Raw genomic sequence first — 26,146 nt, 5'->3', positions numbered from 1 at the left:
CTTGGGATCCCTCGGGGCCAATAACGGATGCTGACACCAATGTGGTGGACGGTTAAAGGCGTTTATTGAGGGGTCTCGAGGGTATTTATGGACTAAGGGGCTTCTCTACGTCAGACAGGGGTTTGGCTATACTTTCTAGGGTTAGTATGGAGTGGAAAGTTACTGGCATGCATAGGTTAGGGGGGCTACAGGTCTGGCTACATTCCAAGGGTGATCCTTATCTATGGGGAGAGGGGTAGAAGGATTCCTGTAATTTTCCGTCACAGCCCGAAATCTTCCGAACGCCTGTCCCTATGCCTACTACACTTCCCCCCCCCTCTTTCACAAATGAACGAGGTAGTCTTATACATAGGTACTGAAATGAGGTAGGAGGTTGAGATCTGACTAGGGAAAAGGGTCTTGGGAAACCTGAGTAAGTTTCTGCCAGGCAAGTCTCTCGTGACTGGCAGTGTTCCCTGTTGAATTCACAGTAATTGTTGCTGTCCCACGAACAGGATGTTAGTCCATTCTAGGCGGGCCTGAACGAATGAGACTAGCTTGTTCAGCAGGCATGGCCCGAAGGTAATAGCTAAAAGCAGCATTGCCAATGGACCTATTAGGGTAGAAATTAGGGTGGTTAACCATGGTGATTGATTGAACCAGGATTCGAACCAGCCCTGTTGGGCTTCCCTGTCTTTCTGTCTCTGAGCCAGTCTGTTTCGGAGTTCTGCCATGGAGTCTCTAACGACTCCTGTGTGGTCAGCGTAGAAACAACATTCCTCTTTCAAGGCAGCACACAGGCCCCCTTGCTGCATGAGCAGGAGATCCAGTCCTCGCCTGTTCTGCAGGACCACTTCTGAGAGCAAGGAGACTGACTTTTCTAGAAAGGAAATGGATTTCTCGATCCTCTGCAGGTCCTCATCGATGGTCATCTGCAGCTGGGACAGTCCTTGGTGTTGAGTTGCTAGGGCTGAGACACCTGTTGCCGTTCCAGCCGCTCCTAGGCCGAGCAGCATTGCGATAGTTATACCTGTTAATATCTCTCTCTTGTGGAGCCGGCTGTTTTCCTCGAGAAGGTGGTGCACCTCCTCGTCTGAGTGGTACAGGATCCTAGGGATGATCAGAACTTGAACACAAAAGTCGTTAGAGTTATTGAATTTGGCAAGAGACACGCAGGGACTCACTCCAGATCTCTGGCAAACCCACATTCCAGATGCGGATGGGACTACCCACTTATTATTCTTCCTGTCGGGCTCAACTACTTCGGTGCAGACGTCACCTTTCCGCTTAGCTAGGGTTGCATTGCCAAAGCATCTGCCCTGACCTGTGACTTGACTCAGGGTAATTCCTTTGCGGGGTGTGTCCCATCTGCACTGGCGAGGGGCATCGGCTGTGGAATAGCTGAAGGGGGTATCTAAAGCGATTCCTTCGTAAAAGGGGGGTTTAACATCGTAACAAAGCCAGCAGGAGTCGGTTAGGTTAGGGTTAGATTCATTCAGGGATAGAAAGGTAGCTTCTAACATGCGAAGGATTGGGTCCGGGTCCGACCTGGCTGAGCGGCCTATCTGGAAGGCTTCTTCATCGCCAGTCGGGACCTCGGTGACCCTTGTGGGCAAGGGTTTGGGGTAGGTCATGTTTCTCCCTTTCTGTGTGCTTTTGCCTGTGGGAGCATAGGGTATGAAGATCCCCTGCCCCACTATGGGTTGGCATAGATGGGCCGTCTCGCATCTATAGTGGGAGGGGGCTGAATCCCGCACGTCCCCTCCCTCTCAGAAAGCATACGACTTATTTGCACTATATCAAAAGGGAGTAAATCATCATTGCTAAAAAGACCGTCCACGAGAGTGGAAACTACTCTTGAGTTAATTCCCTTTTCCGAAATAGCTTTTACTATTGTTTGAATGTCTTTGGAATTAACGGGAGTATACGTTCTTTGCTGGTTCCCCTGGGGTCCTGTAATTCTCACCGGGAAGGCATGCACCGATGCTGCGGGTGCCCATCCCGCGCATTCGATTTTGATTTTACCCCAATCGGTGAGTTCGTATTGGGGCTGGTTCTCGATTGTGTTAAAAGTTTCGTTTGGTTTCGTCCGAAACCGCATTGATTCAGTTTTCTCTGCCTCCGAGTCGCTGCTGGACTCGGTGGGCTCTGTAGAGCAATCCGAGGAGCTGTGGCTTCCTTCAGAGTCAGAAGTCGACTGCCAGTGAACTTCCGGTCTCTGCTGCCGTTTTGTTCGGCTTCGGCCCCGCTCCTCCCCTCGGGGGCGGTGCCGGTGCCGCTCCCGCCCCCTGGGCTCGCCCTGCCTCCCGCAGGGAGGGATCTCTCCCATATATGGTGGCATCAGTGGGCGCGGCTCCCGAGCGAGTGTCCGCCCTCTGCCGCACCCCCACGCATGCGCGTCTGCTGGGATCCACAGCTCCCGGCTGGGCATGGGCTCAGCGCTGGTTTCCCGCGCATGCGTGTTCGCGGTTGGTCGCGTCTCCGGGTTCTTCCCGCCGCGGGCTGGCGGGCTCCACCCCTCCTCCCGGCCACCCGCGCCATATTCAAACGGGTAGGGCGGCGGATCCCCTCCGCCGCTCGCCCGCGCGCCAGCCCTCTCGATATTTCGGGCTTCTGCCACCAATCCCTCCCAAAAGGACCGTGCGAGTCCCTCCGCTTCTTGCGCTAAGTCGGCTATCGGCGGGGAAGGGATGGGCGAGGGGCCCACGGGCACCCCGGGGGGCTCCGGAGGGGGTCTGGGCCCCGGCGGGTCCCCCGAAGGGGTCCGCGGGTCCCCCGGGGGCTCCGGGGACTCTGGGCTCGGGGAGGGATGGGATGCACCCGGCCCCCGCGTTTCCCCGTTTTCAATCGGGTCGCCACCGGGGGGGGTTCGCGTTATCGCCCCCTCCCCCCGCTGCGGCGTGATTAACAGACAGGAGCGCGCAGTGTTCCACGCCTCCTGTTCTTCTAATGCTTTGCGTAGGGCGGCTTCTGCCTTCCCCCACGCTTTCAGGCTTTTGCTGCTGCCTGTGGCTTTTGTGTCCTCTGCTAGCGCGACAGTACATTTCTGCCACACTTCAGAGTGTAATATATCTATGGGTCGAGCAATGACCCGAAGCTCTAAGAGTCTCGTCAATGCGAGATTAAAATTCTTGAGCTCACATTTGATTCCCCATTGCATATGTATCAAACTTACGACCTTCGCTATTGCTTCCATACGAATCGCGATTCTTTGGGGCGTCCCCCTGTTTCGCCACAGTCGTTCCCGCGCTGTGGACGCTGTCCCCTGGCCAGGAGTTCCCCCGTCGCCCGGACTCGTTGATCCCGGGTTTTGGCACCACTATGTTGCCTTCTTGTGAAGGCCGCGATGACCTGGTTTCGGAGTCCAGCACGGCGATCCCCTCCTTGGGATCCCTCGGGGCCAATAACGGACGCTGACACCAATGTGGTGGACGGTTAAAGGCGTTTATTGAGGGGTCTCGAGGGTATTTATGGACTAAGGGGCTTCTCTACGTCAGACAGGGGTTTGGCTATACTTTCTAGGGTTAGTATGGAGTGGAAAGTTACTGGCATGCATAGGTTAGGGGGGCTACAGGTCTGGCTACATTCCAAGGGTGATCCTTATCTATGGGGAGAGGGGTAGAAGGATTCCTGTAATTTTCCGTCACAGCCCGAAATCTTCCGAACGCCTGTCCCTATGCCTACTACAGGTCTGCTCTGACCCTTGGAGCTGTCTGCAAGCAGAGGGAATTGTTTGATCAAAAAGGGATTACCTTCAGCTGGCCATACCATTGTTTTCAAGTTGTTCAGTATCTGAGGTATCTCAAAGCTTGCTTTCATTTCAATCTCACTTATACTTTCTATATTCTCAAAATCTTTTACCAGGCAATCATATTTATAAGGCTTTCCTGTTTCATCTTCCCCAGCAATCCAGTTTGTTTTATGGCTTAATAATATTATAAGTAATAAATGATAAAGCCAATCAATAATCAATAAAAAAGGGTTTTTTTATTTTGCAACCAAGATTCGGTCTCCGATAGCCACAATCAAAGGGGCAGCTTCGAGCCTGGGATCGGCACTGGGTGATCTAAACTCTATCGCTTCGGATCCCCTCTGCTCACAAATGTTGCCTCCTTCGGGTTGGTTTTATACAGATTTTTCCACCTGGGGCAGAGTTGCTCCTATTCTTCTTGTCGCTTCACATATTTACCTAGTTTCCTTTTCTCTGTGCTGGGCTGGACAAAACTGTTTCTGGGAAGTGATGAATGCTGATCTTCGAGTTATGGGAACCTGGCATTGGGATGCACACCCTTGAAGACTTTGACTATCTTGATCATAGATACTTTCTGAGTATTCATCACTTGGGTGTCTCTGGACTGTCCTGGGAAAGGGCCCATCTCTGCACAGAGCCAGGTCTTTTTGTTTGCTAATCAGTTTTTTGTCTCCACTGCCGTCTCTGATTTCTCAGTCTGTGAAGCAATCTTTTCCCCCCCGGCTGCGGCTTGTGGTTTTAAATCTTTAAGAATTTTTTGTACAAGCACAACTTTTTTCATGTATATTTTACACAGGCATGAATTATTCCATAACATATATCATAATAAGGTGAGGAATTCATGGATCTTTAACTTCCGCTGGAATGCAGGCACATGGATTCAGAGCTATCACACACTAACTGTATGGTTTTGGGGTTACTTTAATAATGGTACCCACTGTGAGGAAATGACACCAGGGGAAATTTTCTCCCAACCCTTCACCCAGCTCTTTGGGTCTGTCCCACCAGTTTTCAAAGGGCTCAGATCCACTCTAAATGCTAATGATATCAGAAAGTGGTTGGTGTTGCTGATAGGCCTGTTCTATTTAGCATTCAGAGATAAGGGAAGATTAACCTGGATAACCACCCTGGCACCTACCCCAGAGACAAGGGATGCTGTAGCCCCAGAGCCTGACCCTGCCCCACAGCCCAGCTCAGAAATGAACCACCCAGACTGGGTGGGGGCTCTGGTGAAGGCGATGGGCCAGATGCTGAAGGAGCACATTTCCCCAGCTGGTGAGAAACCCTCCCCCTGCCCCAAAGAGGGAGAGTCTGATGGTGCAGCAGTGAACCCACAGATGTTACAAAGGTCCAGGTTCTGTGGTATTTTCCGGTCCCCCCAACGAAGGGAGGAAATGATGAATCTGACTCCATGTTCTTAGAAGGCTAATTTATTATTTTATTAAAAGATATTATATTATATTAAAGAATGCTATATTAAAACTATACTAAAGAATAGAGAAAAGATACAGACAGAAGGCTAAAAGACAATAATGAAAAACTCGTGACTCCTTCCAGAGTCTCAACACAGCTGGATGGTGATTGGTCATTAAGTAAAAATAATTCACATGAAACCTTGAAACAACCACCTTTTGGATAAACAATCTTCAAACACATTCCAAGGCAGCAAAACACAGGAGAAGCGAATTAGATAATTATTGTTTTCGGTTTTCTCTGACATACTTGCAAGAAGAAAAAATCCCAGGAAAGGTATTTTTATGACAGTCGTAAGTGTAATAAGGTTCCACATTAACATAAGAGCAGTCATAGCAAGGAGCAGTCCACCCTGTGGAAACAAGGAGATTTAAGATGAAATCAGAGCACCCAGATAAGGATAAGAATGGAGGGCCCTCACAACCCACAGGGGAGCCAGTGGTTGAGATCATCACTGAGTCCCTGATGTACAAAAGTCTCTGTAATCTGCACAAAGACATTGTACAACGGGGACGTGAGGCTTATACAACCTGGTTACTCCGGGTCTGGGACCTTATGGGTACAGGCCTGCAAGTGGATGGTGGTGAGGCAAGGAATTTGGGACCCTTGACCCAGGACTCAGGTATTAATCAGATTTTTTAAGGGAATCAGGGTGCCTTTCCCTCAGGGAGCAGCTTTTAATGAGTGTCAGAGAGAGGTTTGTCCCCAGGGAGAGAATGCAGGAGCAGCACCATAGAATGTGCTGGAAGATCCTCGAGGAAGGGATCCAACAGCTGAGAGAAGTGGCAGTATTGGAGATACTCTTTGGGAGGGATGGACAACATAATAATGACCCTGACAAGGTCAGTGCACAGGGCAAATGCTGTGGAGTCTGGCAAATCTGGGGCCATCTCAATACACCACCTTCATTGCAATGATTAATGCTGATAACAACCGAGAGACAATGGGCTCTGTCACCAACAAGCTTAGAAATTGTGAGAGTGTGATCAATGGCCTCATGCAGGCTCCTGTCTCTGCCGTGGTCCAAGAATTAGGAGAGTAGACGAGGGAAATGAAGGAGGAGGTGAGGAAGATTGTAGGAGCAATGGGGGGGGTAGGACGGTTAGGACGGATGGAGACGAGAGATCTCTGAAGCCAGGGCTTGGAAGTTGGGGTTTACTGCAAAGGGCCTGGGTGCAGGGCCCTGCTTGGACCTGCCAGCCACAGATGGGAGCAGGCCCGGGAGAAGTAAAGAGAGTGGTAAAGAGAGAGAAGGCAAGAGCATGGTAAAGAGGATGAGAGAGAGAGAGGTTCTTGTTACAATACAATAAATCATCTTCTGTGTTGAATATGCTAATTCTCACTAACCAATCTAGTACAAGATACAAATCCTATAGCATTTACATACAGAGTATAAGAATCATTACATTACCACATTGTGTTACATTTTAAACCCTAAAAACTTCTCTTTGGGCCCCTTCTGCCAAGCTAGTGGGGTCTGCTCTGACCCTTGGAGCTGTCTGCAAGCAGAGGGAATTGTTTGATCGAAAAGGGATTACCTTCAGTCCGGACACTCCATTGTTTTCCAGTTGTTCAGTAACTGAGGTATCTCAAAGCTTGCTTTCATTTCAATCTCGCTTATACTTTCCATATTCTAAAAATCTTTTGCCAGGCAATCATATTTATAAGGCTTTCCTGTTTCATCTTCCCCAACAGAAGATCAATGCAGCACCTGTGTGAGTCACAGGCCCCAAAGTCACAGCCCAACATTCTCCAGCTAGAGAGAGAGGGTACACCCCATGGGCTGACCTGTGCTTATTTCTGTGTGACCATGGGGAAGACATGGGAAGGTGGAATGGGAAACCCACTTCTGTCCTGGCAGCACGGGTGCATCAACTCAAGGAGGGAAACCAAAGAGTTACACCAAAATGAAAGTAGCCTCGGCCTCCCATGACCGAGCTGCCAGGTATGATCTGTCAGATCCCCTTGAAGGAACCTCTACCATGTATGCCCAGGAAAGAAATAATAACCAGGGCTACGGGGGTCCTGCCTCTAGCCAGGAAGAGGCACAGCAAAACCGGATTTTCTGGATGGTGTGGATCCAATGGCCTGGCACATCAGAGCCACAAAAATACAATGCCTTAGTTGATACTGGTGTGCAGTGTACCCTAATGCCATCGGGACATGGGGGGGCAGAACCTGTTTCCATTGCTGGGGTGACGGGGGGATCACAGCAATTGACCCTGTTGGGAGCCCAGGTGAGCCTGACTGGGAAGGAGTAGCAGAAACATCCTATTGTGGCTGGCCCAGAGGCCCCGTGTATTCTGGGCATAGACTTCTTCCAGAATGGCTTCACAAACACCCCAAGGGACTCGGGTGGGCTTTTGGAATAGCTGCGGTAGAGGCAGAGGGCATTAAGCAGTTGAACACCTTGCCTGGACTATCAGAAAACTCATCTGCAGTAGGACTCCTGAGGGTGGAAGAGCAGCGAGTACCAATTGTCACCTCGAAAGTGCACCACTGGCAGTGTTGAACAAATTGAGATGCCGTGATCTGTAGCAGGCTCCGAGCCTGCTAGGGCTCCGTGGAGGGAAGAGGCTTAAAGATAGGAAAATGCCAAGTCACGGTGAAATAGCAATGAATTGAGATGCTGTGATCCCCATCCACAGAATGATCCGTGAGCTGGAGAGCCAAGGGGTGCTCAGCAAATCTCACTCACCCTTCAACAGCCCCATCTGGCCTGTGCACAATCTGACAGAGAATGGAGATTGACTGTGGGCTATTGTGGCTTGAATGAAGTGACTCCACCGCTGAGCGCTGCTGTGCCGGACGTGCTGGAACTCCAGTACGAGCTGGAGTCCAAGGCAGCAAAGTGCTTTGCCACTATAGACATTGCTAATGTGTTTGTCTCCATTCCTCTGGCAGCAGAATGCAGGCCTCAGTTTGCTTTCACCTGGAGGGGTGTGCAGTACACCTGGAACCGACAAGGGTGGAAGCACAGCCCCACCATCTGCCATGGACTGATCCAGGCTGCGCTGGAAAAGGGTGAGGCTCCAGAACACCTGCAGTACATCAAGGACATCATTGTGTGGGGGAACACAGCAATGGAAGTGTTTGAGAAAGGAGACAGGATCATCCAGATTCTGCTGGAAGCTGGCTTCACCATCAAGAAGAGCAAAGTCAAAGGACCCGCCCGAGAGATCCAGCTTCTGGGAGTGAAGTGGCAAGATGGATGGCGTCAGATTCCCACTGAGGTCTTCAGTAAGATCACAACAATGTCTCCAACGACCAGCAAGAAGGAAACACAAGCTTTCTTAGCCATAGGTTTTTGGAGAATGCACATTCCTGACTACAGCCAGATTGTGAGCCCTCTCCACCTGGTCCCCTGCAAGAAGAACGAATTCCACTGGGGCCCTGAACAGCAACCAGCCTTTGCTCAGATCAAGCAGGAGATCGCTCATGCAGTAGCCCTTGGCCCAGTCAGGACAGGAGCAGAGGTGAAGAACATGCTCTACTCTGCAGCCAGGAACAATGGCTTGTCCTGGAGCCATTGGCAGAAGGTGCCTGGGGAGACTGAAGGCCAATCACTGGAATTCTGGAGCCGAAGTTACAGAGGATCCAAAGCCAACTACACTCCCACTGAGAAGGAAATCTTGGCTGCCTATGAAGGAGTTCAAGGGACCTCAGAGGTGATTGGCACAGAAGCACAACTCCTCCTGGCACCCTGACTACCAGTGCTGGGGTGGATGTTTAAAGGAAAGGTTCTCTGTACCCACCACACCACTGACACCACATGGGGCAAATGGATTGCTCTGATCACACAGCGTGCCTGTATTGGAAACCTGAATCACCTTGGGATTTTGGAGATAAATACAAACTGGCTGGAAGGTGAAAACTTTGGTCTCACTGACAAAGAGGAGCAGGTACAAGTGACACGGGCTGAGGAAGCTCCACCGTACAACCAACTACCAGCAGAGCAAACACGCTACGCTCTTTTCACTGACGGTTCCATTTGTTTCATAGGGATGAACAGGAAGTGAAAAGCAGCAATGTGGAGCCCCACAGGATAGGATGCACAGGCTACCAAAGGAGAAGGTGGATCAAGTCCTTGCTGAACTCAAGGCCATTCAGCTGGCCCTGGACATTGCTGAAAGAGAGGTGTGACCAAAAATATACCTTTACACCAATTAGTGGATGGTAGCCAATGATCTGTGGGGTTGGCAGGAAAGGTGGAAAAAGGCCAACTGGCAACGTAGAGGAAAATCAATCTGGGCTGCTGATGAATGGAAAGACATTGCCACTCAGGTAGAAGAGCTACGTGTTAAAGTCTGCCACGTAGATGCCCATGTCCCCAAGTATCAAGCTAATGAGGAACACTGAAACAACGAGCAGGTAGGTCTGGCTGCAAAGATAGAGGTGCCAAAGATAGACTTAGATTGGCAACATATGGGGGAGTTGTTCCCAGCTCAATGGGCCCATGATGCCTCAGGTCATCAGGGCAGAGATGCCACCTGTAAGTGGCCATGAGACCGAGGGGTGGATCTAACCATGGACAGTATTTCTCAGGTTATCCATGACTGTGAGACGTGTGCTGCCATCAAGCAGGCCCAGCAGGTGAAGCCCCTGTGGTACGGTGGGCAGTGCTCCAAGTACAAGTATGGGGAGGCCTGGCAGATTGACTCCATCCCACTGCCCCAGACACGCCAGGGCAAGCGCTACGTGCTGACCATGGTGGAAGCCACCACAGGATGCCTGGGGAGGTACCCTGTGCCTCACGCTACTTCCTGGAACAACATCCTGGGCCTGGAAAAGCAAATCCTGTGGGGACATGGCACCCCTGAGAGAATCTAATTGGACAACAGGACTCATTTCAAGAACAGCCTTATCAACATCTGGGCTAGGGAACATGGCATTGAGTGGGTGTACCATATCCCCTACCATGCACCAGCAGCTGGGAAAGCTGAACGGTGCAATGGCCTGCTTAAAACCACCTTGAAGGCATTGGGTGGGGGGACTTTCAAGAACTGGGAGATTGATTTAGCAAAGGCCACATGGTTAGTGAACACCCAAGGTCAAGGTTCCACTAACCAAGCAGGCCCTGCCCAATCTGAGCCCTTGCAAACAACAGACTGAGATAAGGTTCCAGGCGTACATATGAGGGCTATGCTGGGAAATACTGTTTGGGTAAACTCTGCCTCCAGCAAAGACAATCCCATCTGCAGGGTTGTCTTCACCCAGGGACCAGGTTGAGAAGGTGGGTGATGCAAAAGGATGGAGAAATCCAATGTATACCTCAAGGGGACCTTGTTTTAGGGTGAACTACCCATGACGCTGTGCTTGTATCTGTAGCCGCATGTATATATGTTTATAATTTTAAAAAGTTTAAATTTGATGTAACCTGTTGGTATGGGAAAAAAATTAGGGTGGATAATATTGGGGGCTGGGTTTTGGTTGGTTTTCTTCTTGTCTGTTCTCTCCTTATCACCTGTAGAATTTCTTCCCATTGAGTTGCTAATGGGAATTGATAGCTTGAGCCAGGCAGCGAGGGGGGACTCTTGGTTTTTTTGGGAGTTTCTGTGGTGGCTGGGTGGGGGGGAGGGGGGCAGAGATACTGGGAGATTTGGGCTGGGGGCAGTTCCTAGTGCACTCTTGCTCCCTTGGCACTGGAGGGGACACAGGCTGGGGAGGGAATTCACCACCACTGTGAGACCCCGTCCCTGCTGCCTTCTCCTACCACCATCATGACCCAGCAAGGAACCTTTCTTCTGCTGCTGGGGCTCGAATACCCCTGCCCTCCCAGGACATCCTGCAGGTTGCAGCTATTTGCCCTGGAGTTTTGGGACATTCTCTTTCACTGTCCCGGGATTTTCTGCTCATCCCTGCTGTTCCAGTCATCTGGTTCCGAGAGTCCTGTTGGGGCAGGGTATCGGCTGCCCCTGGGTTTGTGGAGCAAAGCCTCTTCTCCATCCCTGCCCGCCTGGGCCCAGCCGCCATTGCCGCGTGCTCCCCGCGCCGCCCCACAGCGCCCCCTGCAGCCCCGCGGGGATCACTGCACTGCCCCGCCCGCCGGGAGCCACCAGCGCCCCTGCTGGCCGTGCCCGGAACTGCACCAGAGGGGAAAGCGCCGCAGCCCCAAGGCGGGGACTGGGCTCCTGCTCTGTGATCGGTGATGCTGCAGGGGCTGGTGTTCTGTGTGCCTTGTTATACCCACTAGGAAAGAACTGTGGGACTGGGCTCCTGCTCTGTGATCGGTGATGCTGCAGGGGCTGGTGTTCTGTGTGCCTTGTTATACCCACTAGGAAAGAACTGTGGGACTGGGCTCCTGCTCTGTGATCGGTGATGCTGCAGGGGCTGGTGTTCTGTGTGCCTTGTTATACCCACTAGGAAAGAACTGTGGGACTGGGCTCCTGCTCTGTGATCGGTGATGCTGCAGGGGCTGGTGTTCTGTGTGCCTCATTATACACACTAGGAAAGAACTGTGGGACTGGGCTCCTGCTCTGTGATCGGTGATGCTGCAGGGGCTGGTGTTCTGTGTGCCTTGTTATACATATGGGTAAAGAACTGTTATTGCTATTCCCATAGCTTTGCTGAGAGCCCCTTAATTTCAAAATTATAATAATTTGAAGGGGGACGAGGGTTTTACATTCTCCATTCCAAGGGATGCTTTTCTGCCTTCCCAAGCAGACACCTGTCTTGTAAACCAAGACAAGCTGTTTCAGTGACATGGATCAAAGAATGTGCCATGGATTATTTCCATGTCCCCCATGGAAGGACTGTCCCTCCCCATCCCCCCTGAGGAGCTGAGCAGGAGGAGCTCAGTGTGGATGGCCTGTAGAGCAGCTTTTGCCTTCAGATGGATTAAAGTCTGGTTGGCAATAGCCCTGCTCACCTGGGATCTTCTCCGGCTATGCTCTGCGAAGCCGAAGCTCATCCTTAGTGGCCTCCAGACATTCCTGGACATCTTCTTCCAGAGTATGAGTTCTTTGGGAGATCAGCCTGTGGCAGTTCTTCAACATAGATTTGAGGGCCTGTGCAATTTGCTCCATTTTGTTTCCTGAAAGAACAATGAAAGAACAAGGTCACAGGGTCACTGATGTTTCCTCCTTGAGCAGCAGGCCAGCTATCTGACACAAGCAGGCCCAAAGGCTCTGATTTCACCTCCCTGACAGAAGGCCTCACCTCAGGGCTCTCCTGTGGGTGGTCTTTTCCTCCCTCATTCCCTCTTAGAAACCCTCCCCTCACAGGAATTCCAGTTGGCCATGAAGGCTCAATCTGGAAATGGTTTTCCCTTTACCCTCACACTTTTAGCAGGGAGGGGACAAGAAAGCCAGAACGAGTTTTCATCCCTTTTCAATGTCCCATTTGTGCTTTCCGTAGCGCAATAAATAAAGAGCTCCAGCTTTGAAGTGGGCCACACAATTCCAAGCCCACAATGGCTTGAGGCGGCAGGAATTGCAGGGGTTTCCCTGGACTCTCCTGGGCTGCTCCTTGCCCTGGCTCTGCTGGCTGCAGCTGGAGCACAAACAGGACCCCCGGTCAGGGAAGGCCGATCCTCCCTCAGCTGTCCCTGCCCTGGGGCCAGAGGCTGTTCCCAACACACTCTGTGTCCTGCCTGAGCCAGGCCCAGGCGCACAGTCTGGGGCCAGCCAGGCCACACCGGAGGCTGTGCCCCAGCTGAGCCTTCCCCTTGCCAGCACCAGCTCCTGCAGGCAGAGCTGCTCTCCACAGGCCCTGCGCTCACAGACACGTCCAGGCTCTGCACAGGGCAGCTCCTCTCCCTGCTGATCATCCACAGGGAAACAAGGCTGAGCTCACGTGTGCCCCAGCGTGGGACCAGGAGTGGGGCAGCAGGAGAAGGGCGGGGGGAAAGGGAGAGAGAGGGACAGGACTCCAAGGGGGGACCCTTAGCAAGTATCAGGCAGTGAGAGAACTCCCAGCACACACCCCATGCAAAGGTGAGGGACAGAAAGAGGGACTCTGACCACCTGCACCTGCAGAGAACACTTCAGCAGGGAGGTGTTTCAGTGCCATGGATGACAGAAGCTGTTCCCCATGGAAGGACTGTCCCTCCCTGTCCCCTCTGAGGAGCTGAGCAGGAGGAGCTCACAGGGTGAATGGCCTGTAGAGCAGCTTTTGCCTTCAGCTGGATGAAAGTCTGGTTGGCAATGGCCCTGCTCACCTCGGATCTTCTCCAACTCTGGTCTGCGAAGCTGAAGCTCATCCCATGTTCCCTCTGACCATTCCTCTACATCTGCTTCCAGAGTTTGAATTCTTTGGGAGAGCAGCCTGTGGTTCTTATTCAACATGGATTCCAGGACCCTTGCAATATCTTCCTCTTTGTTTCCTGTGATGAAAGAACAAGGTCACAGGGTCACTGATGTTTCCTCCTTGAGCAGCAGGCCAGCTATCTGACACAAGCAGGCCCAAAGGCTCTGATTTCACCTCCCTGACAGAAGGTCTCGCCTCGGGGCTCTCCTGTGGGTGGGCTTTTCCTCCCTCATTCCCTCTTAGAAACCCTCCCCTCACAGGAATTCCAGTTGGCCATCCATGAAGGCACAATCTGGAAATGGTTTTCCCTTTACCCTCACACTTTTAGCAGGGAGGGGACAAGAAAGCCAGAACGAGTTTTCATCCCTTTTCAATGTCCCATTTGTGCTTTCCGTAGCGCAATAAATAAAGAGCTCCAGCTTTGAAGTGGGCCACACAATTCCAAGCCCACAATGGCTTGAGGCGGCAGGAATTGCAGGGGTTTCCGTGGACTCTCCTGGGCTGCTCCTTGCCCTGGCTCTGCTGGCTGCAGCTGGAGCACAAACAGGACCCCCGGTCAGGGAAGGCCGATCCTCCCTCAGCTGTCCCTGCCCTGGGGCCAGAGGCTGTTCCCAACACACTCTGTGCCCTGCCTGAGCCAGGCCCAGGCGCACAGTCTGGGGCCAGCCAGGCCACACTGGAGGCTGTGCCCCAGCTGAGCCTTCCCCTTGCCAGCACCAGCTCCTGCAGGCAGAGCTGCTCTCCACAGGCCCTGCGCTCACAGACACGTCCAGGCTCTGCACAGGGCAGCTCCTCTCCCTGCTGATCATCCACAGGGAAACAAGGCTGAGCTCACGTGTGCCCCAGCGTGGGACCAGGAGTGGGGCAGCAGGAGAAGGGCAGGGGGAAAGGGAGAGAGAGGGACAGGACTCCAAGGGGGGACCCTTAGCAAGTATCAGGCAGTGAGAGAACTCCCAGCACACACCCCATGCAAAGGTGAGGGACAGAAGAGGGACTCTGACCACCTGCACCTGCAGAGAACACTTCAGCAGGGAGGTGTTTCAGTGCCATGGATGACAGAAGCTGTTCCCCATGGAAGGACTGTCCCTCCCTGTCCCCTCTGAGGAGCTGAGCAGGAGGAGCTCACAGGGTGAATGGCCTGTAGAGCAGCTTTTGCCTTCAGCTGGATGAAAGTCTGGTTGGCAATAGCCGTGCTCACCTGGGATCTTCTCCAGCTCTGCTCTGCAAACACAAAGCTCATCCTTTATGGTCTCACGCCATTTCTTTACATCTTCTTGCAGAGTTTGAATTCTTCGGGAGAGCTCCCGGGCAGTCTTCTTTAACTTGGATTTCAGTTCCATTGCAATTTCCTCATCTTTGTTTTGTGTGAAGAAAGAACAAGGTCACAGGGTCACTGATGTTTCCTCCTTGAGCAGCAGGCCAGCTATCTGACACAAGCAGGCCCAAAGGCTCTGATTTCACCTCCCTGACAGAAGGCCTCACCTCAGGGCTCTCCTGTGGGTGGTCTTTTCCTCCCTCATTCCCTCTTAGAAACCCTCCCCTCACAGGAATTCCAGTTGGCCATGAAGGCTCAATCTGGAAATGGTTTTCCCTTTACCCTCACACTTTTAGCAGGGAGGGGACAAGAAAGCCAGAACAAGTTTTCATCCCTTTTCAATGTCCCATTTGTGCTTTCCGTAGCCCAATAAATGAAGAGCTCCAGCTTTGAAGTGGGCCACACAATTCCAAGCCCACAATGGCTTGAGGCGGCAGGAATTGCAGGGGTTTCCCTGGACTCTCCTGGGCTGCTCCTTGCCCTGGCTCTGCTGGCTGCAGCTGGAGCACAAACAGGACCCCCGGTCAGGGAAGGCTGATCCTCCCTCAGCTGTCCCTGCCCTGGGGCCAGAGGCTGTTCCCAACACACTCTGTGTCCTGCCTGAGCCAGGCCCAGGCGCACAGTCTGGGGCCAGCCAGGCCACACCGGAGGCTGTGCCCCAGCTGAGCCTTCCCCTTGCCAGCACCAGCTCCTGCAGGCAGAGCTGCTCTCCACAGGCCCTGCGCTCACAGACACGTCCAGGCTCTGCACAGGGCAGCTCCTCTCCCTGCTGATCATCCACAGGGAAACAAGGCTGAGCTCACGTGTGCCCCAGCGTGGGACCAGGAGTGGGGCAGCAGGAGAAGGGCAGGGGGAAAGGGAGAGAGAGGGACAGGACTCCAAGGGGGGACCCTTAGCAAGTATCAGGCAGTGAGAGAACTCCCAGCACACACCCCATGCAAAGGTGAGGGACAGAAAGAGGGACTCTGACCACCTGCACCTGCAGAGAACACTTCAGCAGGGAGGTGTTTCAGTGCCATGGATGACAGAAGCTGTTCCCCATGGAAGGACTGTCCCTCCCTGTCCCCTCTGAGGAGCTGAGCAGGAGGAGCTCACAGGGTGAATGGCCTGTAGAGCAGCTTTTGCCTTCAGCTGGATGAAAGTCTGGTTGGCAATGGCGCTGCTCACCTGGGATCTTCTCCAGCTCTGCTCTGATCTCCTGTAATTTTTTGAAATCTTCATGCAGAGATTTCATTTCATTGTCGAGGTCCTGGGAGGCCTTGTCTATTTTGGATTCCAGGGCCTTGTTGGTCTTCTCCCTGTTCCACCTTCCTGTAGGAAATGACTGGTGTTAGTGGGAAACTGACATTTCTGCCTTGAGTGGGAGACCATCCCTTCTCTCTGAGGATGCTCGTATTTTCTTTTCTAAAGTCTCTTCTTGAGGGTCTCTTCTTAGATCTTGCAGCAGGTTGGTTTTTTCTTCCACTGTCTGGAGAAATAATCACTTCAGAGGAATTAAGCACTGTGCTCAAGGTGCAATCCAGAAATAGATTCTTTTTTTGCTTTATTTCTTTATTCAGAGGACTAACAAAAAGCTCAGACTTAGTTCCCTCATGTCCTGCCTGTTTATCAATTTGTTTTCTCCAGACCTCTTTTTCTTAGATCATCCTTTCTAATTCAGCAGCCTTGGAAATGAGTTCACTCATCCCTGAAAAACAGAGATGTGGAATTCATGGGCTGATGCATCTGTAGGCACCACATACCACTATCCTGGCTTTCAAATCCTATTCCAACAGGAGTTTGCTCTAGGAAGAAACCTTGGCCTCCCTACTGTAGCCCCAGTTTTCTTCCTGACGTGGAGACTTTTTCTCTAACAGCTTTTGCCTGTTGAAAGGATTCTTGGCACCACTGAGAGCCCTTCTAAACATGGGTTTGGAGCTCCTGTGCAGCTAGTGAGGAATACTGGGAGGAACCCCATGGCCTCCTCACTGCCCAAAGGCCTGGACATGGGGGAGAGCCCAGGCCATGCTAAATTCCAAGTGTCCCTTGAGGGAATGACATTCCCCTGCCAGCATCCCAGCTGGAAAGAGCAGGGGCAGGAGAACAGCTGACCTTGGAATCCAGGGGATGGGATCCAGCAGAGGCCAGGCTGTGCTGGTCTGTGCTGGGAAAAGCCCACTGCAGCAACATCTCTGCACCCTGGGGTCCTGGGCAGCTGCATGAGGATGGGCAACGTAACAAAGGACTGGCTGGAGGCCTTTGGAAATGGGAATTTATGGACAGGTGGGATTGCTCGATCTGACTGCACTGGGCAATCACCTCTGGATCTTCCTGCTTGGCAGGATTCAGTTTCCAGGTAGTGTGGGCAAGGACTGGCACTCACCTGCACAGAAAGGCTTCTGCCTTTTGTCCCTGCAGCTAAACCCAGGCTGAGATTCCTCCTTTAGTGCTCAAAGAAAGGAAACCCCAGAAGGGATGTGCTGTGTCTTTGAAATCATTACCAATTGTGAGGAACACCCCTGCTAGAGTAGGATGTGTCCCTGGTCAAAGAAAGTCACCCCTCTGACCAAACTGATCCCACCCCAAAGGCCAGGCCTTCTGCTGGGCTCTGGAAGGGGTTCTGCAGGCAACGTGCTCAGGGGAGAGACCTCCACTAGCCTCACTTCTCTCAGGGATAACACATCCCATCCCATCCCATCCCAAGGGTTACCAAGGATGGCCACAGACAAGAGGAATGGGACCCAGCACACTTACTGATTGCGTCGATTGCCGCTTCTACACCTTTCTCAGCCAGGAGGACAACAGCCCCAGATACTGGACATCAGGTCATATGAAAATAAAATCAAAAAGAAAATCAGGACATTTAACAAGGACCTTTCCCCTAGGAACTCCAGGACTGCACTGAGCAGGTTCTGGGGCAGAACACATCCCACAGCTGGCCCAGCAGCCCCTCAGCAGTGCTGGGGGGTTCCTGACCCTCAGGCCCACTGAGGCTCTCCTGGGCCAGGGAGCTGCCTCAGCTGCCACAGCACTCAGGCACCACACAGGTGTCCCAGTCCCACCAGAGCACAGCCATCCACAAGAGGGTGAGACTCTTCTGCCTCACACCAGGAGTGGAGAGGAACCTCCCAGTGTCCCTTCACACATTCATCTCAGCCTGACCCTCAGAGCCCTGCTCAGCAACACTGCCTGCTAGAGTAGGATGTGTCTGGATGTGTCTCTGGTCAAAGAAGGTCACCCCTCTGACCAAACTGATCCCAGCCCAAAGGCCAGGCCTTCTGCTGGGCTCTGGAAGGGGTTCTGCAGGCAACGTGCTCAGGGGAGAGACCTCCACTGGCCTCACTTCTCTCCGGGATAACACATCCCATCCCATCCCATCCCAAGGATGGCCACAGACAAGAGCAATGGGACCCATGAGTCCTCTCTTACATAGGGACACCCTAAAGCCTCCAGGTTTCCTCCACCAGCTCATTTCTTCCAGCCACTGCTTCACCTGAAAAGAAAAATGAAAAATGAAAAAAAGGAAGCTTCACTACAATATTTCCCTAAGGATTTAAAAAGCACATTTAAGAGCTTTTTGGGGACACATAAGTCCTTTATAGTACTCAAACCTCTGATCTACTCAGGGTTTTTTAATTTACTGATTTTCCCTTTCATTACTGTCTAAACAAGTAATACAACTCTTAGAAAAAAAAATTAGCCATGTTCTCATTTCTTGTTACCTGTGTCTTTTTTTTCAATATTCACTCTTGTCGTGGTTTGGAATGGGAAGAAAATCTGGGGAAGTGATGCAAAGCTTTCTGTGTAACTGACAGTCTGTGGAACCACTGATAAGCTGAACACCCCTCTGAAAAACACACATGTTAAAGACTAAAAGGCCCGGGAACTCTCTCTTTCGTTTCCGGTGAGTGAGAGGGTGGCGGGCTGAGGAGGTGGCGGGCCCGGCCCCGGCCCCGCTCCCCGGTCTCGGCCAGGCCGGGCCGGGCGGTCCTGCCGCGGGCCGGGCCCTTTTCCCCCTCCCCGGGCCGCCCGCCGCTTCTGGCCGGGCCGGGCCCCAGCAGCTGCCGGGCAGGAACGGGGGGAGGCTGCGGAGCCCGGACCGGAGCAGGGCTGGCCCTGGCTGTGATGTTATCATCAAATCCCCTTCCCCCGCACGGCTGAGGCCAGAGAGCCCTGCAGCCCCTGCAGAGTGGCCCTGCGGCTGAACACAGAGAAAACCAAAGACCAACCACGAGGCCGATCCTGGCACAGCCAGGAGTTACCGGCAGGGCAGGTAGGCCTCAGGTGTGACATTAACCCTTTCAGTGCTTCAACCCTCCCTCGAGTGAGAGAAAGGATCAAGACGCAAGCATGGAAAGGAACACCATGAAGACATGGGGGTCAGTGAGGAAGGAGTTAAGTCCCAGATGGGAGGTCTTTGGAGATGAAATCCTCTTGTAAGCTATGGAGAAAATACTCTTTCTCCTATAACACATGAAACTCTGGGGAGATGAAAGTGTTCAAACTGATATCAAGCAAAGGCCTCCATGCTAAGATAAGCAGGTCTTGAAATAGCTGTGATCCCATGAGAAGCTGGAACAGAGGAAAAGAGTGGTCCTGTGCTTCCAGGAGATTTCTGCTCCCAGGGATGAAGATGATTTTAGAAATAGATAACAAGAACTTTTGCCTTTGAACAGTTCATCTTTAAAACAATATCTCATAAGTCGACATGGCCACTGACAAGCTGTGGGAAGGCTTGTGGCAATGGGAAGGACTTCACCAAGGCACGGTTCCCCGGGCAGCTGCTACTCGTGATGAAATTGAGAGCCACGAGAGAACTGTTTCTTTTCCTCTTGTGGAGAAGTCTCCATAACCTTAACAAGAGGGACTTCTCTCCCTCACTGAATTGAACAGGGGGTAAACTGACTGGAAGTTTTAGGGTTGGTTTCTTTACGTTGTCAGTGGGAAAGAAAAGATTGTGGGGGGAAGAGAAGTGTCCTGAGGGGTTTGTTTTGATTCTTATTACTTTTCTTTTAGTTACTTTAAATAAAATTTTCTTTATACCCCTTTAAAGTTTTGAGCCTGCTTTGCCTTTCTCCTAATCCTATCTCACAGCAGGAAGTGAGTGTATTGGTGATTGGCCAGCACCAAACCTGCCACATTCTTTTGTGTACTGGCCAGGAAAATCTCAAAATTAGGGAAATCTTAAATTGGCAAACCAAAACCACTACAACTCTGCAAAGCAGGGGAAAAGGGTCAAAATCTCTGTGGTGGGCACAGCACTGGAGAAGATAATGCAGTTGGTAAGATGTTCTGTTGTACTCCCAGCTGGTCCCTAACACATCTTGTCTGCCCTGGAGCTCTGAGAATTCTCACAGACACACACATCACCTTCCTCAGTCAAAATTAAGACCTTCTGTTTTTGCAGAGTGCTGAACCTGGTGTTCAGCCCCAGCCACAATTTTCCATAAAGGAAAGGGACCATTTTCCATTCCTTCAGACTCAAATCCTGGAGGTTATCCTGACCAGATATGAAGAAATCTGTGGAGAAAGGACAAGTGACCTTGGCTGGCTGCCAGAGGCCCACCAAACTTCTCTCACTCCCCCTCCTCAACTGGACGGGAGGAAAAAATACAACTGAAGAGCTCACATAAAGCCCGGGACATCCCTCTCCAGCTGCCACCATGGGCAAACCAGACTCGACTTGGGGACGATTGCTTTGCTTTCTCAGCAATTCCCAATAGAGCAGCAAGCCAGGTAACAAAGACAAAACTGAAACCACCTCACTCCCACTCTCCCCTCCCCTGGCTGTGAACACCACCGGGTGCAGGTGGCTGGGGCAGCTGCAGCGCCTGATACAAGCTGAGCTCCAGGTGGGAGCCCGAGACAAGAGCTGGTGAACTGCCAACAGAGCCCAACAAAGGGCACCAAGAGTGGTGGCACAGCTGGGGAAGGGACACTGAGAGACCCAACAGGAACTGAGGGCTGGGAGGAAGAGCCAGACTTGAGCCTTAGGCATGCAGAGTGTGAAGGGACAAAACTGAGGGGCTCCCTTGTTGGGGGAACAGCTCAGGCTGTTCCTGTGTTACTGCACTGGGAATAAATAGCTTTATGGAATCAGACAGCTGAGACTGCTCTGGGAAACCTGGGCTGGAACCAGGGAGGACACAGGGGCTGGGTGTGGGAGGGGGAGTGTGGGGAGTCCAGCAGGGCCCATTGGGGCACTGCTGTGGAGGACCTCCAGTCCCAGCACTGAACACTTCTGGTGGCTGGAGTGTGATGGCCAGAGAGCCTTGGGAAGGGTCAGATTGGGAAGTTTCCTCAATATCCTCTTCTGTAAGCTAGCTGCAGAAAGCAGGGCCCTGCTGACCCTTCCAACAAAGCCACCTGTCCCTTCTGGGCACATCCATCAGAGCAGCAGGGACGAGGTGAAGGCAGAAACAGGGACTGCTCAGGAGTGAGGAAAGGTCTGCTCAGGGCACAGCTCGCTGCCATGCTCTGCTCTCCCTCTTTCTTGCACTCCATTTCCCTGGGCTGTCTGCTCATTGTGACTTTGTTTTCTTTGGCCATGTTCCAGAGAAGGAGGAGGACCTGGACTGAATTAAGGAGGCCCCTGCCAAAGCTGCTGCATGTCAAGAAAGCTTTCCTGGTGTTCAAGGGGAGGATAGACCTGGGGGAGGAAAAGAGCTCCACTGAGGATTAGAAATAGAGAAGTGCCAGCAGGGACCCAAGAGAAGTCACAGCCCCAGGGCCCATGGCTGTCCCAGGGGTCTAACTGAAGGCATCAGACAGGAAATGCCAGGGGTGCTTTCCCAGGATTGAACCCTGCTGCATCTCCTCCCACTACCTTTTGCTCTTTTGTTCTGGTCTGAAAGGAGGGAAAGCACATAAATGGCATAAAACGCTCAGAGTTTGAGGGGTTTTCTCCTGAAAGCAGAGCAATAGTGAGAAGGCTTCTCAAACAGTAACACTGAATAGATGATGTGCACGTGGAGCTATCCTGGATGTGCCTCTGCCATTGATAACTGATGAACACAGACATTAGCTCAGATCACCTCTCATGGAAAGATGGTTGTGCTTCCAGGGATGAGTCACCCCACTTCCCACAGTAAGAGAAAATTTGTTCTCTCTGTCTCTCTCTCATATTTAGAAGGAGCCCTGACAACTGCTTTCGACAGGAAAATTATTTTATGCAGGACCAGATCTGCAATCCTGAGCCAAAGTTGAAGCTTGGAGGGGGAAAAATGAAGGGGGAAAGACAGGAGAGGAAGGGGAGAAGGGAAAAGAAAATGAAGGGGGGGGGGGGGGGGAGAGAGGAGGAAGAAAAAGTATGGCCAGAAAAAAGAAAAAAAAAGAAAAAAAAAAAAAAAGGAAGAAACTCTCTCTTCTGCATTGCCAGTGATGGCTCTGTTGCCCAGAGACCAACAGAGTCTGGTGTGCCAACAGAGGCTCAATAAATTAGACTTTTTGAATTATGCATTGAATCTGATACAACATTAGTACCAGTATTTGAGCTAAATCCAGGAGGATTGTATGAGTGGGGGTGAAATCTCATTATGCTTTGTCTGGGGTGCTAAGGTGAACTATTGTTTTCATTTTTATATTTTATAGTATGAAGTTCTACTCACTCCATGAAAAAATAATTATTCATTATATATTCAGACTAAACATTTTTCTGATCAGCCAAGATCAAAGAAACAAACAATCTTCCAGAATATATTCATGGCATCCAGGCTGTGCCTAATCAATATGCTACTTACTTTTTGATTTTTCTCCAATTTAATGTGTAGCAAAAGCCATGGCAACAATTTTTGCTGTCAGACAAAAAGCCTATTAAAAAAATAAGTAAGGCCTGAATTGATAATTTTTTCTGTTTGTAGGAATGCATTAGGAGCTGGATTAGTGACTGTAGACAGTGGGTGGGAAGGGACAATGGACTTTGAATGGGAATTCCATGAAATATTAACTTTGTGGTCTCCCTCCAACCCTTCTTGACTGTTCTCCCACCCTCTGCAGCACAGCTGGGCCTTGATGAGGCAAAGACACTGAAAGCCCTCGGGCTCTGGAGGGCAGCAGGGCTCTTTCAAACCTCAGCAAAGCCCAATGAAGGCCCCAGGATGGTCCAGGGAGCTTTTCCCACTCAATCCCCTCTGGCAGACCTTGACACAGCACTTGAGGGCCCTCAGCAGTGCCCAGCCCAGGGACAGTCACTGCCTGGGAAGCCTTGTGAGGAGGGGGTGTCACTGCTGTGCATTGCCAACAGTGATTCCACTGGCCTTGCCCAGAGGGGCGCCTGCAGACTGCGCAGATTGCTCTGCTGCAGACAGTTCTGTTTGGGCACGGTCACGCTTTTGTTGTTGGTTTTGCTGCTGCAGACACTGATATTCTTAAGGAAATCCCACCAGGATTGAAGGACAGCTGGAGGAGGATTGCCACCCCAGTGACCACCAGGGCAGTGGTTCCCGAGTGCCACAGCCCCCTGTGGCTGGGCAGGTGTGGCGTGAATGTGCTGGGCAGGGGGGTCAGCCCTTCCCCTGGCTGGGCTCCTGCTCACACAGCCCCGGGTGCTGCTGCCTTGCTTTGCTGCTGGCTCGTGTGCTCCCCCTGCCAAGTGCTGCCTTTTCACCCTGGAGCTCAGTCAGTTCAGCCGAGAGCCCCAGGAGATGAGTGCTTTATTCCTGGCTCTTGGAGAGACCATTCCTGTCCGCTCTCAGATTTCCTGATAGGCATTTACGGGAAATCGGTGTCAAACCGAGAAAGGAGGTGCTGGCGGGGAGGGAGGAGCCCGTGGGGGTGGGAACCCTCCGGAGCTGCTGCCGCTGCCACCACCTGGTTCAGCTCATCGAGGCCTTCTCCTCTGGAGCCCCAGCTCCGTGCTCTGCTGCTGGCCTCAGTCCCTGCCCCTCGGTGCCTGGACCCCACTATTTCCTGGCTGTGACAGCCCAGGCTGGCACTGAGGAGCACATCCCTGACCAGCCCTTCCTGTGGGGCAGGACCAGGTCCCCGCGAGCACCCCCTCTTCACCCGCCAGGCAGCTCTGCTGAGCCATCGCTCCCACATCCCCCACGCTGCTGGAGCCCTTTGCTTTGCCTGGCCATGAATGCCAGGGCAGTTCCATTCCCATGGGAACCTGCTCACTGGCCTGGAGACCCCTCCAGGCTGCCCCCAGAGCTCTTCTGCCAACTCTCCCTGATGATCAGGGAGTTTCTGAACTGCCCTAGGCAGTGTCCCCTCTTTCTGACCCCTCCACTGCTCACTCACACAAGTCAACCTTTGCCCATCCTGTTCAGGATCTCCAGGTATCCCAGCTGCTCTTCACACCTCCCATCCTCATCCCCCTGACACTCCTCTGGCAGAGCCTCTCCTCTTCCACTGCATTCCACCAGCACTCAGGCACAGCCTTCCAAACCATCTAGGGATGGGTTTGGCCCCCCCCAAAAAGAGGTAGGCAGCTTCTGAGATCAAAATAAGCAATTCTGGGTTCTCAGGGGTTCAGAAACTTCCATTCAGGAGCATTTGGGCTAAGAAACCGCACATTTGGGAGCCTTGGGACTCTGTGATTAAGGGAGCTTTGGGGTCCCAAACCCTGATTTAGAGAGATTTTGGGCTCTGAACCAGCCCAAATTTTAAGCAGCATTGGGGTTGAGAAACACCAATTTAGGGACTTGCTGGCCTACAAAACCCTGATTTGGGGAGTTCAAGGCTGAGGAAAAAATCACATCGAGAGCTTTCGGAATCAGGGAGAGTGACCTGGGGATATTTTCAGAGAAGCAAGAATGATTTAGAGCTTTTGGGCTCCAAAAAACCTTTTTTTTTGTTTGTTTAGTCCCCATTTAGGGAGCTTTGGAGCTCCAAAGCAGCGATTTCAGGAGCTTTTGGGCTGAGAAACATCAATTTCAGAAGCAGAAGGAGCAAGCCCTGGAGAAACAGAGGAGCAAGGGGCTGGCGCTTACCTGGGACAAGACTGGGAAGAGGCAACTCGGCGATGCGGTGTGAGCAGCGGCAGCTCCTCATCCCGGTTATATCCCACCCGGCCCGCCCCCGTTCCCACCCGGCCCGCCCCCGTTCCCACCCGGCCCGCCCCCGTTCCCACCCCCGTTCCCACCCCCGGTCCCACCCCCACGGGCTCCTCTCTCTCCCCCCGCGGCTCCTTTCTCAATTTACACTGATTTCTCGTAAATCAGTTTTCAGCCTGGAAAGTGAAAGTGAAAATGCTCTGATCAGGGGGCGGCTCCTTGGCTGGGTGGGGGGAAATGGGCCCAGCCAGCGGCCCCTCCCGGCTCCTGGAGCCTCCAAGGGCACCGGGAATGCCCCGGGAGGGCACCGGGAGTGAACCCCTGGGGCTGATGGCAGACAGGGCACAGGGCTTGAGTTAGGGGTGCCAGAGCTCTGGAACACTGATTCTGGGAACTTCATGGCTTAGGATCCCTATTTCAGCAGCTTTGGGGCCAGAACAGTGTTTTCAGGAGCTTTGGAGCTGAGAAAGAGCAAATCTGGGGGCTTTGGGGCTCCAGAACACTGATTTTGGGAGGTTTTTTGGCTTGGGGAGGAAAAAAATAGGGAGCTCTGAGTCTCAAAGGAAGCAATTTAGGGATATTATAAGCCCAGAAAAAGCAATTTAGAGAGATTTTGGGCTTAGAAACACCCAAATTAGGATATTTTGGTATCTGAAACACCAATTTAGGGAGCTGCGAAACACTCAGGGAGGATTTGAGCTCAGAAATATCAAATTAAAGAATTTTTGACCTCCCAAATAAAAAACCTGTTTAGGGAGGGTTTTGCTCACAAGGGCTGGAACACAAGTATGGGGAGGCCTGGCAGACTGACTATACCCCAAACCCACCCTGGCAAGTGCTGTGTGCCTGTGGTGGTGAGAACAACCACTGGATGACTGCAGACAGACCCTGTGACCCTGATCCCTGCAGACTGACGCTGTCCCGGGCTAGGAAAATGAGTGTTATGGGCACATGGTGCCCCATGAAAGAATTTAATCAGACAATGCTACTCATTGCCAAAAACACCTTACAGACACCTGGCCATGAAGCAGGCACTGAGTGGATTTATGACATCCCCTGTGATGGACCAGCCTCTGGAATGATGGGATGATGGGATGGGCTGGTGAAGATGATAGTGAGCAATGGGTGGTGGGGCAATAACATTTTGCTACAACTGATGTTATTCTTGCATCAAGAACAAAATGACATTAAGGGATGCATACGGAAATGTTTCTCACTTTGAGAAATCACCCTGAGTAGCAAAAGGATTGTGGAATTAATTTAGCACCTTTGGATCCTTTTGTTTAGGCTTTAGAGAAGGAAAATAAAATTATTAAATGTTGCTTTTATATGTGTAGTGTGGGACACGTCCGCTCTAAGCATTTAGATTATCAAGAGAAAGAAGGTTTAAATGCAGTTGCAAAACCC

General features: G+C 52.0%; 1 protein-coding gene across 1 annotated transcript; it reads right to left on the bottom strand.

Annotated features, from left to right (window-relative positions):
• Positions 1–5,144: 5,144 nt before the first annotated feature.
• LOC136570532 (uncharacterized protein PF3D7_1120000-like) lies at positions 5,145–24,725 on the bottom strand. Its single transcript, XM_066570995.1, has 8 exons — positions 24,677–24,725; positions 18,174–18,237; positions 17,499–17,558; positions 15,933–16,076; positions 14,649–14,804; positions 13,362–13,526; positions 12,072–12,236; positions 5,145–5,555 (listed from the first exon to the last, which is right to left on the bottom strand). Exons 2-7 carry the CDS (start codon positions 18,214–18,216, stop codon positions 12,088–12,090), a joined length of 717 nt encoding a protein of 238 aa, XP_066427092.1. The 5' UTR covers positions 18,217–18,237; positions 24,677–24,725; the 3' UTR covers positions 5,145–5,555; positions 12,072–12,087.
• Between the last annotated feature and the right edge of the window lie 1,421 nt (positions 24,726–26,146).

The sequence above is a fragment of the Molothrus aeneus genome, unplaced genomic scaffold, assembly GCF_037042795.1.
Source record: "Molothrus aeneus isolate 106 unplaced genomic scaffold, BPBGC_Maene_1.0 scaffold_34, whole genome shotgun sequence".
In the NCBI taxonomy this organism is placed as follows: domain Eukaryota; kingdom Metazoa; phylum Chordata; class Aves; order Passeriformes; family Icteridae; genus Molothrus; species Molothrus aeneus.
Note: the sequence above shows the minus strand (reverse complement) of the source record. Positions and strands in the feature narration are given on the sequence as shown.

Bases quoted from the DNA above. Each gene is read 5' to 3' on its own strand.
- LOC136570532 (XM_066570995.1), bottom strand. From the start codon at position 18,216: ATGAGCTGGTGGAGGAAACCTGGAGGCTTTAGGGTGTCCCTAT. The intron at 16,077-17,498 runs GTAAGTGTGCTG...CATTTCCTACAG, and splicing joins AGCGGCAATCGACGCAATCA to GAAGGTGGAACAGGGAGAAG. The intron at 12,237-13,361 runs GTGAGCAGGGCC...TTGTTCTTTCAG, and splicing joins AGAGTTGGAGAAGATCCGAG to GAAACAAAATGGAGCAAATT.